The sequence below is a fragment of the Euprymna scolopes genome, chromosome 39 (genome assembly GCF_053919585.1).
Source record: "Euprymna scolopes isolate OS-2025 chromosome 39, ASM5391958v1, whole genome shotgun sequence".
Lineage (NCBI taxonomy): Eukaryota > Metazoa > Mollusca > Cephalopoda > Sepiida > Sepiolidae > Euprymna > Euprymna scolopes.
This window is the reverse complement of record NC_136520.1, coordinates 73,626,555-73,642,892: the sequence shown is the minus strand read 5'-3', so window position 1 is coordinate 73,642,892 and position 16,338 is coordinate 73,626,555. Positions and strand designations below refer to the sequence as shown.

General features: G+C 32.7%; 1 protein-coding gene across 2 annotated transcripts in view; it reads left to right on the top strand.

Annotated features, from left to right (window-relative positions):
• Positions 1-16,107, top strand: part of LOC145263871 (uncharacterized) — a 212,734-nt gene extending 196,627 nt beyond the window's left edge. For both annotated transcript variants that reach the window (XM_080120947.1, XM_080120946.1), the window contains exons 10-13: positions 6,866-6,976; positions 9,469-9,627; positions 10,887-10,982; positions 15,013-16,107. In XM_080120947.1, the coding sequence (XP_079977073.1) occupies positions 6,866-6,976; positions 9,469-9,627; positions 10,887-10,982; positions 15,013-15,111 (465 nt within the window). In that variant the 3' untranslated portion in view covers positions 15,112-16,107. The remainder of the gene's footprint in view (positions 1-6,865; positions 6,977-9,468; positions 9,628-10,886; positions 10,983-15,012) is intronic.
• The last annotated feature ends 231 nt before the right edge of the window (positions 16,108-16,338 follow it).

Here is a 16,338-nt window from a genome sequence, read left to right as displayed (position 1 = left end):
AAGGGGTAGGAAGACTACCTACGCTAAAAATAATTCCTTCTCCTTTGTTCGTCTACTTGGGAATTGAGAGACACAAACGGGAAAGCATCGAAGTCATATTCGTTTAGATTTTCTCTACACTGTCAGACGCATGTCGCCTGTCTCGTTTCCCGATTCAGACTGACTTTAAAAATCCTTTAGTTTCCCACCTCAAAAACATGACATCATCACCTCCTGACGTCATCACCTGCATTTCTAGTGCGTTTTGTCTAGGGAGCTAACTTTTGAACCCCCCCCCCCCTCCGCCGCTTCAATCACGCCACCTGCAGCTGGGTACATTTCTATTTGCCACCAGTTTATCCTGACATGTAATAATGTGACCGTTGCCAAAATTTATACAAATTTATAGTTTACATAATCGCTACTTACTGGCGTAGGGTATTAATATATAACAATAACAAATGGTTAAGCAAGTTCTTATCTGACTTAGTTGCCTTTTTTTTTCTTTGGTTTTTACTTTAGAGTTACCACTTATCAAGGCCCATGGCCACTCGAGGATAAGGGTTAATGAATGTAAGATGGCAGTGCAGTAACCGTTAATGGTGTAAATTTGGTAAAATTTGATCATTTATGAAGACAGCTCAACAAGAATTTGTTTACATTGGATTTGAAGGCTATTATGCTGTATTCAACCGGGAAGCAGGCCAGCAGAACAGTGTTCTAAAGGTGGGCAGTTCTGAGATGTCATCCAAGCAACAGATACTTATGTAGTTGTAGCTAGTCGAGTGTTTTTTGTGAAAGTTTGACAAAGGGGAATGATAGATTGGAATTCAGTCGAGCACTTGTCATGAAAATTACAGCATATCAACCCTTTTAAGGCATATTTAATGCCAAATTTTGCTGAAAACTGTTTTGGTGTAAACAATGCATGCAGATGACAATCTGATGATGGGAAAGATATCTTGCTTGGGACTTGACCATCCAAAATTGGATATTCCCACTCAGAAAATTGATTGCCTCTTTAAGCGGGGTTTCATATTGAGAAATAAAACTATTTGAAATCAAAGAAAAAATAATGCCCACTCAAGATAATAGACGCCCTATCCAGGTATGCGATATTTACATTTCCAATTCTATATAAAAACATTGGCCAATTTAACAAGCTTAGGTATCCTAAGAGGGGCGGATGTTGACAACAGAGGGCGTATGCAGTATACGGTCCCTTATTTTGTTTGTGTAAAACGCCATTTTCTTGTCTACCATAAAACAATAATCAATTACATTTTAATAGAATTAATATATAAAGTAAAGTCGAACCCTTTATTGTTTCTTTGTCGTCGATAGTTTTCTTCCTACAAAATCAACATCCAGTTCTGTTTTTTTTGTTTTTCTTGTGGATCTTTGCAGATGGGGTGTCCTGCCATCATCTTGGTTGGGAACTGTTCAACATGCTTCCTACTGGAGAGATGTTGTGAGCATGTCTCTGCTTTATCGCTATTTTCATGGCAAGAGCTCATCTGAATTCCAATCTATAGTTCCACCTCGCCAATCTTTCACGAAAAACACCTGTCTAGCTGAAACCAGGGTCAATAACTTTCCCAACTCTTTATCTGTGCCTAAACCTAAATGTAGATTCCGTGAAAAAAAGCTTATTTCTCAGAACTGCACACCTGTGAAACTCTCTTCCGTTAGTCTGTTTTCCAGCCGACTACAATTTGGTTGTCTTCAAGTCCAACGCAAACAAATTCTTGATGAACCATTCCATTAAATAATCCAATTTATCAAATTTCTACTACTAACGTTTACTAAGAAATCATCCCATTGACTACTGTACACTCAATAACCCTTATCCTCGAGTGGCCTCCGGGCCTTGATAAGTAGTGACCCCCCCCCTTTGTTAAAAAAAATAAAAAAGTGCACAATATTTTTTTTATACATAAGTATCTGTTGCTTGGATGACATGCTCAATAATACCACGGTTATGGGTAGATGGAATGTGCCGGCTGTTAGGTTGAATAAGAATCTTCGGATGAGATCGAGAACAAATGTGGCTTTGATCTCGCGTTCGTATGAAGGAGTTGTCCATAATCGCATCAAGGTTTTTCGGATTAGCAACAATAGTTAATGGTTGACATGAAAACCTGATAGTCAAAGAGGAGGGGGGAGGGGTTGGACAGCTGATTGGAAGATGCCTGTATTTTATAGGGATCACTGGCAATTCTTTTCTTCTTTATTTTCATTTTTTTTTTTCTACTGTCTTTCCTTTATGGCGCATACTCCTTTTTCCTTCTTTCTCCTGTTATTCCTTGTTTTAATTGCATCATTTTCCCATGTTCGCGATATCTACACTACCAATTCTATATCAAAACACTGACTAGTTGATTAACATGCTTCAACAAGCTCAGGTGTCCTAAGAGGGACGGATGATGACAACATTTTCTTGTCTACCATAAAACAATAATCAATTATATTTTAATAGAATAATATATAAAGTAAAGCCAAACTCTGTATTGTTTCTTTGTCATCGATAGCTTTCTTCCTACAAAAAGCAAAATTCTGGTTTGTCGGGAAGGGTGTGTGTGGATCGTTGCCGCATGGGCTAGGTACTCTGTCATCATCCTGAATGCCAACTGTTAAACATACTTCAAGTGCACAATATCTTTTTCTTTTTTTACAAGGAAGTCAACATTTATCAAGGCCTGAAGGCTACTTGAGGATAAGGGTCAATGAATGTAAGGTGGTAGTTTAGTAATCGTAAATGGTGTACATTGGGTAGAATTTTAATTAAGGGGACAGCTCAACAAGAACTTGTTTACATTGGATTTGAATGCTACCATCAGCCAGGAAACAGGCCAGTGGAACAGTTTTTCACAGACGGGCAGTTCTGGGAAAGAAGTTATGTTCATGGAATCTGTATGTATGTTTGTATGTATGGCTAAAATTAAAAAACAACAAAACAAACACCTACAAAGTTGGTATTTTCTTGATTAGCATTGCTCCAAATTTTTAAAAAAATATTCATTCTTTCATTGTAAACTGGTGCAGATTTAGTAATGGAAGAGGGGTTTCCAACTAGAATATGTACTAAATAATGAAATCGAAGAGAAGGCACATTTGCCTGGCCTTCTGGGCTGGGACGTCTATCGGTAGAGAGCAAGAGTTGTATAGCGGCACGTCTCTGATATCCCTCGTTGAATATTGTGTCACTATCAGATATGATCGAAGGCTCCTATCGCTCTTGGGATTTTTGCACAACTGACCAATTAGTAGATGGTCTGCAACACAAAAAAGAAAACCGGTTTTCAATAAACTGAAATGGAATGATGTTGTCTTTTCTATGGCAACAATTTTAGCGTTGCATCCTGTACTAAATGATCGAAACTTGAACTCAGATCGAAGCTACTTTCTTTTTTTGTTGTCATTATCTTCACTTATCTCTTAACTTTATCCTCCCCCACCTCACCAAAACTGAAAGACTTTGGCTTTTTCTACATTTTTCTGAATTCCCTATTTTCTTAATGATAAACAGTAAGTGGCTTGACTTTCGCGAAAAACACTCGTCTAGCTGAATCTACTATCAATAATTCCCCCCACTCCTTATCTGTGCCTAAACCTAAACGTAGATTCCATGAACAAAGCTTATTTCTTAGAACTGCACGCCTGTGGAACTCTGTTACATTTTTCTGCTTTCCAAATGACTACAATATGGTTGTCTTCAAGTTCAATGTGAACAAATTCTTGATGAGCCATCCCCTTAAGTAATCCAATTTTCCAAATTGCCACTACTAATGATGACTACGACTTGTTCCCCTTGACTACTGTACACTTATTAACCCTTATCCTTGAGTGGCCTCCGGGCCTTGATAAGCGGTGACTCCTTTAAAAAAAAAAAAAACAAAAAAAAACATATCCGTGAAATTCAAAGGACTCATCTTTTTTATGCCTTTTTTCATCATTCATTTCTAACTAATCACTTCCGGCGATTTTTATCTCCTTTAATCGCCCAAGTAATACTAAACAAACACAACTTGAACTCAGATCGAGGCTACTTCCGCTTTCCAGTTTCACTTATCTTTTTACTCTACCGAGTAAGATCAGTTTCAGTCAAATATACATAACAATTTAATAACCCTAAATTTGTGTTTACAAATCCTATTAACATTGTTTACATGCTTTAACCTACATCCAAATTTTGTTTTGCGCCATGCTGACCTTTCTTTGAGTTTCTTTTTAGTGTATCTATAAAAACTCATCAAAACTAAAAACTGCACCAAATCATAAGTTTAAAATGTATAATTCCGGAATAAAACATTAAACCTTCATTTCTGCACCTCTTAAATATTCAGATTTTGATATTTGTTTATATTATATTTTTTTTCATCTCACCAGAACTAGAAGACTTCTGCTTTTCCACATCTTTTTGAATTCCCTACTTTGTCAGCAGCAAGATGTCATGGTGTCTGTGAAATTCCAAAAAAAAAAATCTTCTTCTGCTTTTTTTTGTCATTCTTGGATCCTTTAACGTTGCTGTTAAACTTTACTTTAGTAATTCATAAAAATAAAACTTTACTTCAGTAATTCATAAAAATAAAACTTTGCTTGAGTAATTCATAAAAATAAAGCTTTACTTGAGTAATTCATAAAAATAAAACTTTACTTCAGTAATTCATAAAAATAAAACTTTAATAATTCATAAAAATAAAACTTTAGTAATTTATAAAAATAAAACTTTACTTTAGTAATTTATAAAAATAAAACTTTACTTTAGTAATTTATAAAAATAAAACTTTACTTTAGTAATTTATAAAAATAAAACTTTACTTTAGTAATTTATAAAAAATAAAACTTTACTTTAGTAATTCAGAAAAATAAAACTTTAATACTTCATAAAATAAAAATTTACTTTAATAATTCATAAAAATAAAAGTTTACTTTAGTAATTTATAAAAACAAAACTTTACTTTAGTAATTTATAAAAAAATCTTTACTTTAATAATTCATAAAAATAAAAGTTTACTTTAATAATTCATAAAAATAAAAGTTTACTTTAATAATTCATAAAAATAAAACTTTACTTTAATAATTCATAAAAATAAAAGTTTACTTTAATAATTCATAAAAATAAAAGTTTACTTTAATAATTCATAAAAATAAAAGTTTACTTTAATAATTCATAAAAATAAAACTTTACTTTAATAATTCATAAAAATAAAAATTTACTTTAATAATTCATAAAAATAAAAGTTTACTTTAATGATTCATAAAAATAAAACTTTACTTTAATAATTCATAAAAATAAAAGTTTACTTTAATAATTCATAAAAATAAAACTTTACTTCAGTAATTCATAAAAATAAAACTTTACTTTAATAATTCATAAAAATAAAACTTTACTTTAAAAAAATAAAAATTCATAAAAATAAAAGTTTACTTTAATAATTCATAAAAATAAAAGTTTACTTTAATAATTCATAAAAATAAAAATTTACTTTAATAATTCATAAAAATAAAAGTTTACTTTAATAATTCATAAAAATGAAAGTTCACTTTAATAATTCATAAAAATGAAAGTTTACTTTAATAATTCATAAAAATAAAACTTTACTTTAATAATTCATAAAAATAAAACTTTACTTTAATAATTCATAAAAATAAAACTTTACTTTAATAATTCATAAAAATAAAACTTTACTTTAAAAAAATAAAAATTCATAAAAATAAAAGTTTACTTTAATAATTCATAAAAATAAAAGTTTACTTTAATAATTCATAAAAATAAAAATTTACTTTAATAATTCATAAAAATGAAAGTTTACTTTAATAATTCATAAAAATAAAAGTTTACTTTAATAATTCATAAAAATAAAAGTTTACTTTAATAATTCATAAAAATAAAAGTTTACTTTAATAATTAATAAAAATAAATCTTTACTTTAATAATTCATAAAAATAAAAGTTTACTTTAATAATTCATAAAAATAAAAATTTACTTTAATAATTAATAAAAATAAATCTTTACTTTAATAATTCATAAAAATAAAAGTTTACTTTAATATTTCATAAAAATAAAAATTTACTTTAATAATTCATAAAAATAAAACTTTACTTTAATAATTCATAAAAATAAAACTTTACTTTAATAATTCATAAAAATAAAACTTTACTTTAATAATTCATAAAAATAAAAATTTACTTTAATAATTCATAAAAATAAAACTTTACTTTAATAATTCATAAAAATAAAACTTTACTTTAATAATTCATAAAAATAAAAATTTACTTTAATAATTCATAAAAATAAAAATTTACTTTAATAATTCATAAAAATAAAAGTTTACTTTAATAATTTATAAAAATAAAAGTTTACTTCAATAATTCATAAAAATAAAAGTTTACTTTAATAATTCATAAAAATAAAACTTTACTTTAATAATTCATAAAAATGAAATTAAAAAGAAATTTTTAAAAATCCGTTTTTATTACCGTTACTCTCTCGTCTTGATACCACTTAAGAAGTCTCTTGCTGCTACATGTCCATCTAGCATAGATCACGTTTCTCCTTTTTCCGACCACATGCTGGCCACAGCCAGCCCATTCTTGTCCTCGATTTTACACGTACATTTTCTTCCACGTTGTACTTTGTTTCTCCAAGTATGTGGTATCTTTTTTCTATTTTTCCCCTTTTTCATCTTGTGCACTCTTCTTAATTTTCATATGCGCATTTTTCGGATACCGCTTCCACAGACTCATATGCACTATGTTACAGTTCTTAACGACTCCCTTTTAATGTTATTAGTTGTGAGGGTGAGTGCCATTCTATTGGATTGAATTGTTTTGTTTTTTGTTGTATTTTCATCTAATGACCAATTTTTATTTCCTTTTCCAGGATTCCGACATGACCATAAATGACCAAATTGCATTGTTTGGCAAAGAAATTAAAAGCAAAGAAGATATCAAAACAGTTTTTGAAAGGTTAGACATCAACAAAAATAATCAAGTGAGTTTTATTTTTAGCTTTGAAATTTAAATTCTTTGCTTTCATTTTTTTTTTTTTTTTTTTTTTTTTTTGGTTTCGTGTAAACAATTATTGTTGTATTACCAAATCGAACAAATGTTGTGTTTCGGGTTTATATATCGGGTGTTTATGTATGTCTAGTATATATAATGTATACGTGTTTCTATAATCGATGCTCGTGTATCGTCTAGTGGTTAGAATTATAAGAACAGTTACTTTTCTTTGTATATGGGGTGTTGTCACGTGTCGATTTGTTACGTGTATATTTAATATTTTTTTATGTGTATGTGGGTGTTTTTACATATTCACGACAAAAAACAAATGGGGCAATAACAGTTTTTAATAATGATGAACAACACCCTTGTCTGCTTGACACATGCCTTATTTATTGTTTATTTTTCCTCTGGCAGCCTGCAAAAAGTTTAACCCCTCATACCCTTGGGCAAAAAGTTTAACCTTTCGCCACCTGGAGAAAACAATTTAACTCCTCATCCCCTGGGGCAAAAAGTTTAACCTTTCACCACCTGGGGAAAAATTTTTAACCCTTCATCCCCTTCAGAAAAAATTTTAACCTTTCAACCTCTGGGGCAAAACGTTTAACTCCCTCACCCCTGGGGCAAAAAGTTCACCCTCTTACCCCCTGGGGTAATGTTTAATCCACCCCCTGGGGTAAGGACGAGTTAATTTGCCTGTACCAAATTTCTATTTTTCATCAACAGATGATAAAACTTGCTTAAATCATTCGCTCATGTATGGAGTATTGTTGCCACATTTGGGTGAAAAATTAAAACATCTTCTTTCGAATGAAACCCTCAAAATACCGAGCTATCATTTCTTGATGTTTATTTCCAAGTGTTCCATGTCTTGGAGTCTGCAATTCTTAACCTTCTTCCTACATTTTCCTTAGTTGGTCCGTAGATGATTCCATTGGACCCAGAGACAACTCCTGTCCTAAATAATTTTACAATTAATCATAATAGTCATTCTGATCCTTGGCACTGCTCGCCACAACATAACACAGATACTACGCTGTGATCATAACCAAAGGGCCATCACATAACATTATACCTGTGTCTCCCTCCTCAATGGCTGCCTCACTCTAAACTCGTATGCCGACAAAACTCCTTTCTGAGATGAGGGCTGATTGTTTATATTACTTGTATTAATTGTTGTTTGGAAAAGAAAGGAAAAAAAGTCACTGGCTCAATAGATATTTTTGTATTCTTGGAGTTAGTTTCTGTTTTATTGCTGTAGAGTTGCCTACCCTTTGTCAACAAATTCTTTCACACATACAAAACCACAGCCATAAAACATGCTCCACATCTACTTGATCCTATCATGAAAGTTTTTAAAAATAAGAATAAAATTAGCATAGATTAGCAGTTGAAAATTGAAAACAAATATCTTTCACAACCTATGTGATTTAAAACAAAATTGTTTTTATTATACTTTCACCCCATACAAGGCACATCGCATCTTTAATGTAGGGGGCTATTATCTGGGACATAATTTGTAGGGATACTATGTAGGGAATTGAGCAGCAAGATGTATGTTTACATTACACTGGAAACTTCTGCATGTCGGTACAGTCAGGGAAACAGGAACCCGAAAGGAAATTCCAAAGTCTAGCAGTTCTGGGGAAAAAACTATTAGAGTAGAAGGTTTTCTTGCATCTTGGGGTTTCTACAGTGTATGATGTGGGATTTTGCTGCTTGTCACATTTGTCCGGGGTATTTACGTTGAGAGGGGCACAAGGGCTTGTAGTTCGTCGGAGCATCCACCATTAAAATACTTGTAAAACAGGCAGAGGAATGCAACATTTTGTTGATGGGACAGTAGGTGAAGCTTAGCTGATGGTGCGGGACCTATTAGGTTGGTGACTCTTTTTTGAACTCTGTCTAAGTGAGAGAGATTAGTGGCAGATGCATCAAATGTGGCAAAAATACTTCATACGTGGGCAAATGATTTAAGCAAGTCTTATTATCTTATTATAGAAATTTGGTACAGACAAATTAACTCATCTTTGCCCCAGGGAGGGGTTAAACTTTTTGCCCCCAGGTATAAGAGGGTTAAACTTTTTGCCCCAGGAGGTAAGAAGCTAAACTTTTTGCCCCAAGGGATGAGAGGTTAAACTTTTTGCCCCAAGGGATGAGAGGTTAAACTTTTTGCCTCAGGGAGTGAGGGGTTAAACTTTTTGCCCCAGGGAGGGTAAGAGGTTAAATTTTTTGCCCCAGGGAGGGTAAGAGGTTAAACTTTTTGTCCCAGGGAGGGTAAAAGATAAAACTTTTTGCTCCAGGGAGGGTAAAAGGTAAAACTTTTTACCTCAGGGTGTAAGAGGTTAAACTTTTTGCCCCAAGGGGTGAAAGGTTAAACGTTTTGCCCCAGGGAGTGAGAGATTTCAATTTTTATTGTCTGCGAAAGTTTATTCCAAAATGTTTATCCAATGTTTTCTGTTTCATTCATTTCCTATTTAGATTGAATACCAGGAATTAGTTGCATTCCTTGGCTTCAAAGGAGTCGACGTCCAGTCTCGCTTTTTAGGTTATAATGGTCAGGACATCACAGACTTGCAGTCGTTCTTAACTGCCTTATTTGAAACGTTGATAACTAATACGAAACGAGCGTTTGTTGAGGTAAGTCATCATTATTATTATTATTATTATTATTATTATTATTATTATTGTTATTATTGTTATTGTTGTTGGTATATAGTAGTAGTAGTAGTAGTAGTAGTAGTAGTAGTAGTAGTAGTAGTACTTACTAGGAGTTATACATACAAGTCCTCATCAGAAATTATTCACTGACAACAACCGATAGTGTTCCCAGGAATCTGAGTGACAACAAGTCTCCTTAGATTTCCAATATTTCTTTCGATAACCTTTGCAAGTGAATTTGCATTATTGCAACAGACACTTGTTATTGATTTTTCGATGGAAATCATCATTAGTCTTCATTTCGTAAATTGGATTACTTAAGGAGATAGTTCAACATGAATTTGTTTATGTTGGACTTGAACACGACCCAATTATAGTCAGCTGGAAAACAGGAAAACGATTTTGGTGACAACAAGCCTCCCCAAGGTCTCAGTCTTTTTCACACTACTCCTTCGGAGGTCAGGTTAATGCTCTCTCTCTCTCTCTCCTCAGGCTTTCCATCCTCCTTGACCCTTCACAACTATTTAGTGTGGCAGCAGTCTATGCTGACATTACCATTTTTTTGTGTGGAATTGACAATTTTGCGGTTTCAGTTTTCTTGGTTCTATGTCCTGCTGCCACACTCAGGGTTTGCTAGCGTCCACCTGATTGCACCAGGGGATGACCACATCATTCAGCACATCCAAGTACACTTTGATGTTAACTCTCAAGCTGACTTCAAAGATTTGAGGTGGCATGATGTGGCCCTCACTTGAAACCACACCAAATACCATAACTGTGGCCGGAAACTTTGTTTTCATCACCTTGGGCACGTCCCTGTTATTTGTGGTAATCCAGTGATGTATTTTGAGAGTGCTGGCAATGGTCCTGTTGTCATACCATGGATCAGTAGAGAGCAGGAGTTGTACAGCGGCACATCTCCGATTTCACTTGTTAAACATTATGTCCCTTTCAGACGATAGAAAGCTCTTATCACTCTTGAGATTTGTACACAACTGGCCAACTAGTAGATGATCTGCAATAAAAAAAAAAAGAAAACCGGTTTTCATCAAACGGAAATGGAATCATGTCGTCTTTTCTAGGGCGACAATTTTATCGTTCCAATCACTAATAATGAGAGTAATGTATGGCTCTTGTCTGCAATCAAAAACCTGAGGTCAACTTTCTAAAACTCGCAATTTAAAACCTGCATCTAAAATCTATGATCCAATTCTTTTCAACATGTTCATATTTTTCAGGAAAGAGACAAACACCGGACAGTTGGCATCAACACTGGTTATATTGAAACGACTGACTTCAAGTTGGAAGATGAAGATAAAAATTTTCTTGTAACTGTAAGTTTGAAATAACTTTACTTTTATTTAATTTTTTTTTTTTAAATATAATTATTTGTTTTTGTTTTTCAAAAATATAATTATTTGTTTTTTTTTTTCAAAAATATAATTATTTGTTTTTATTTTTCAAAAATATAATTTTTTTTTTTCAAAAACATAATTATTTGTTTTTGTTTTTTTCAAAAATATAATTATTTGTTTTGTTTTGTTTTGTTTTTAATATAATTATTTGGGGTTTTTTTTCAAAAATATGATTTTTTTTTTTTCAAAAATATAATTATTTGTTGTTTTTTTTTCAAAAATATAATTATTTGTTTGTTTTTTGTTTTTTTTTTTTCAAAAATATAATTATTTGTTTGGGTTTTTTTTTTCAAAAATATAATTATTATTTTTTTTTTTCAAAAATATAATTATTGTTTTTTTTTTTCAAAAATATTATTATTGTTTTTTTTTTTTCAAAAATATAATTATTTGATTTTGAAGAAAAACTTTTTATTTTACAATTTAAAAAAAAAAAATAATAATAATGTCATGAAAGACATTATGTGTGAAGAATAGTTAACACTCAGGAACTTGTAACCTCCCTAAAAAACATATAATTGATATAAAACACAGTAGAATGAAATTCTGAACCGACTAGTTTTAAGATATGCCAACGATTTGCAAGATTTTTTTCAATGGTAAAAGTACAGATTAGTAAACACTCAAACTTTGTTTTAAAAAAAATGGCGGAATCTGTACAGTTTTGTATAATTTTGGTTAAATGTTTTGTATAAATAAAAAATATTTATTGTTAGTAAAACGCTATATCTATTATTGAGCACTCTTATATAAACAGCGTAAGCACAAAATTTCAACCAGATTGGCTCAAAGGAAAAGCGGAAGGAGCAGACAGACAGATTTAAAGAAATATAATATAGATTTTTTTTATGGACAATCGACAATTTCCCCACTATCCAACAACTTTGAGATTGAAAACTGAAAAGCGACTAAAAAGGCAAATCTGTTTGCCTGACGTTTTGTCTCAAACTCCACTTTAGACCCAGCAGGTCACTCCCTCCCAAATCTTTCCTTGCAGACAGCAGCCACAATTGATGACTTGAAAATCAACTCTTCCTTTGTTTGTGATGCCATCATAAATCTAGACACCTCAAAGGCATGTGGGCTCGATATTATCCTTGTTAAACTATTAAAAAAATGTGCAGCTGAGATTGCTCTGGTTCTTTCCAAGCTCTACAATAAATGCTTTAATGTATCTTGCTTTCCCGACTGTTAGAAAATTGCTTCTGTTGTACCAGTTTACAAGAATTCTGGCGAAAAAACTGACCCATTATCACCCCATTCGCCTCTTCCCTCTCTTTGCCAAAATCTTTGCATCCTTAATCAATCAAGCACTAGTCCGCCACCTCACAGACAATAAATTTTTATCCAACCAAACGTATGGATTTAAACAAGCCCGTTCTACTGCAGATATCCTAACTGTAATCTCTGAACGTATATACTAAGCACTGGATAAGGCAGGGGAAGCTAGGTCAGTAGAGACAAAGTTAAGGCATTTGACAGGGTTTGGCATGATGGTTTTTTCATGAAAATAAAATCATATGGTATTACTGGATGTAGACGAAGCATAATCAAATTCTTCTTAGATAAGAGAAAATCCAGAAAAATGGTCGTACATCAAAACAACATGCTATAAATGTACCACGGTGGTCAATCCTTGGACATTTATTATTCCTGATATTCATAAATGACCTCCCTGATAAAATTTTCTCTGAGAAGGGTTTTTTTGCTGGTGACACCACGTTCTATAACAGACACGAGGTAAAAAAAATGGATGGCTCTCGTCTGGGTGAGGCCCCGTGTTTTGACAAGCTTCTGGGTTTGACCTTTACTCCTGATCTGAAATGGAACACGTATATCAAGTCTGTTGCCAAGGTCGCTGGAAAGATGGTGGGGTCCTTCTACCGCTCCAGAAAATATCTCACTACTGATGCAATTCTCTATCTATATAAAAGCCAAGTACGTCCAAGGATGGAATACTGTTGCCATATCTGGGCAGGAGCTGCCAAAAACAGCCTATCATGCCTTGACAGAGTACAAAATAGACTTCGTGGCTTAGTAGGGGATGCCCTTTTCTCTACCCTGCAACCCCTCTCCCACAGAAGAGACGTTGCGAGCCTATCCTTGTTTTATCGTTATTTTCATGGCAGGTGCTCGTCTGAACTCCAATCCCTGGTCCCCCCTCGCCAATCTTTCACGAAAAACACCCGTCTAGCTGAATCCACTGTGAAAAATTTCCCCCACTCTATATCTGTGCCTAAATCAAAACGTGGATTCCATGAACAAAGCTTCTTTCTTAGAACTGCACGCCTGTGGAACTCTGTTCCGTCTGCCTGCTTCCCTCCGGACTACAACTTGGATGTCTTCAAGTCTAATGTTAACAAATTCCTAATGAACCGCCCCCTTAAGTAAACACTCCATCAAATCTCCACACTAACGTAATGTACTTGCAATAACCCTTATCCCTGAGTGGCTTCCGGGCCTTGATAAGTGGTGATCACTGTGTAAAAAAAAAAAAAAAAACATATCTAAGGAAATTGCTAAAGCTCTAGAGGAAGACCTCCAGTCTGTAGTGGAATGGGGTCGTAACTAATTGGTAACATTCATTTCTGCCAAGACTAAGCTTATTTCCTTTAATAATTACAAGAAATCTTCTCAACCACTGATTGCCATGGCTAATGATACACTGCCTGGAAGTACTTCCCTTAAGCTCCTGGGGTTAACATTCACAGACAGCATGAATTGGAACAAATACATTTAGACAATTGCCAAGACTGCTGCAAGAAAGGTGGGCTCTCTTTACCGTGCTAGAAGGCTACTCACACCTGAGAGTATCCTATATCTCTACAAGACCACGGTTCGTCCATGAATAGAGTATTGTTGCCACATCTGGGCTGGTGCATCTGCCACTAGTCTCTCACTCCTAGACAAGGTTAAAAAAAAAGAGTTGTCAACCTAATAGGTTCTGAACTATCGACTAAACTCCAACCTCTGTCCCATCGCCAAAACCTGGCATCCTTGTGTCTGTTTTACAAATATTTCGATGTTAAGTACTCTAACGAACTCCAAGCACTAGTACCCCCTCGACAACAATACCCTCGACAAACGCAACAAGCAGCAAAAACTCACTCCCATGCTGTAGTGATCCCGAGATGCTGTAAAGCCTTCTACTCAAATAGCTTTTTTCCTTTATACTGCTGCACTTTGGAATTCCCTCCTGGGCTCCTACTTCCCTGACTGTACTGACATGCAGAAATTCAAATGTAATGTGAACAGACATCTTGTTGACACAGCTCCATAAATAGTATTCCTGCAAATCTGGTCCCAAATAGTAGCCACCCCCCTCATGACTAAGTAGCGTTGTGCCTTGTTTTAGGTGAAATGAGAATAAAATAAAAATAAAAAACTCAATCCCTAAACTGAGGAATATTTTCTGTCTTTTGTCTTTCAATTGTAAATATTTAAATAAACTTCCCTGTTTTCTTTTTTTTTTTTATAAATTACATGTTTTTAATTACATTTTTTTAATTACATTTTTTAAATTTGATTTTTTTATAAATTACATTTTTTAAATTACATTTTTTATAAATTACATTTTTTTAAATTACATTTTTTATAAATTACATTTTTTTAAATTACATTTTTTATAAATTACATTTTTTAATTACATTTTTTTATAAATTTTTTAATTACATTTTTTAATTACATTTTTTTAAATTACAATTTTTAAATTACATTTTTTTTATAAATTACATTTTTAGTTACATTTTTTAATTACATTTATTTTATAAATTTCTTTTTTTTAATTACATATTTTTAATTAGATTTTTTTAATTACATTTTTTTTAATTACATATTTTTTAAATGATATTTTTTTAATTACATTTTTTAATTACATTTTTTTTCATAAATTACTTTTTTTCATAAATTAGTTTTTTTTTAATTACATTTTTTTTTTTATAAATTACAGCAAGGCTGGAATGGCACGGTTGCTTTTTTCAAGGAATATATGATGATCAACAAGGATTCCCTGAAAGAAGTGGACAGAATCTCTTTAATTTCTCTGTGAATGATGAGGGCTTGCCATCTTCAGAACTGTCCAGTGGTTATAGCTGCTGCAACCCTTGGCAAGCATGAATGAACTGACCGACGTCCAACTGCTGAACCAACATATCAAGGAGAACCAAATGCACTTTTTTCTTGTGCAGTCATACATGTTCTTTTTTTATTTATTTTTCCATACGCATCAGGTTTCTCCCCTCCCTCCCTTTTTTGGGTCCCCTCCTCTTACATCAAATCTTCCAAGTCCTCACCATCATTATCTATTCATGATTGATGCATAGAATATAAATTATCTCCAAATATATCTGCAGCATCAGTTTCTGGACGAATGCTAAATACAGATCCTTCTTAGATAAAGGGAAAATCCAGGTTGCCCTTGATAGACATGCATCCAAACAGTATTATATTAATGCGGGAGTGCCTCAGGGGCAGTACTTGGACTTCTATTATTCCTGATATTCATAAACGGCCTCCATGATAACTTTGTGTCCGAGATGGATATATTTGCCAATGGCATGAAGGAAAAAAAACGGATCCACACACGTCTACAGTAATGGCAGAATCCTTAGAAAACTACCTCCAGTCTGTAGTGGAATGAAGAGGTAAATGGATGGTACCATTTAATCATAGCATGACTGAGTCTGTTTCCTTTTAACAACTACAAAAAAAACCTTCTCAGCCACCAATAACCATAACTTATTACACCATACTTGAGAAGTGGATCAAAAGGAAAAGTTTCATCTTCACAAATACATTCTTCAAATTCTTCAAATTACTGTCAACTGGTAATGCAGATGCTATAATCAACGGCACATAATTTATATAAAACACTCTAGAATTAAATTCTTTAGCAAACCCGACTAGTTTTAACGTGTAGAAACAATTTATAAGATTTTTTTTTTTTTTAACAGAATGGTTAACATGCAGGGACTTATGAGCAAAAACGAAAAGAAAACATAATTTATATAAAATGCATTAAAATAAAATTCTCTACCAAACCCGACTAGTTTAATATGTGGAAACAATTTGTTAAATTTTTTTTTTTTAATCTCGAACTTGAAAACGACCATGTTATAGTCATCTGGGAAGCAACCTCATGGTATTGTGTTGCACAGATATATGATTCTTCAGAAAAGCAAATTTGCTCATGGAAGTACTAATAGTTAAAACTAGCTTGCAACATCACCCTCCAAGAAAAATAACGCATAATTTGTACAAAAGGCATAACATCCTC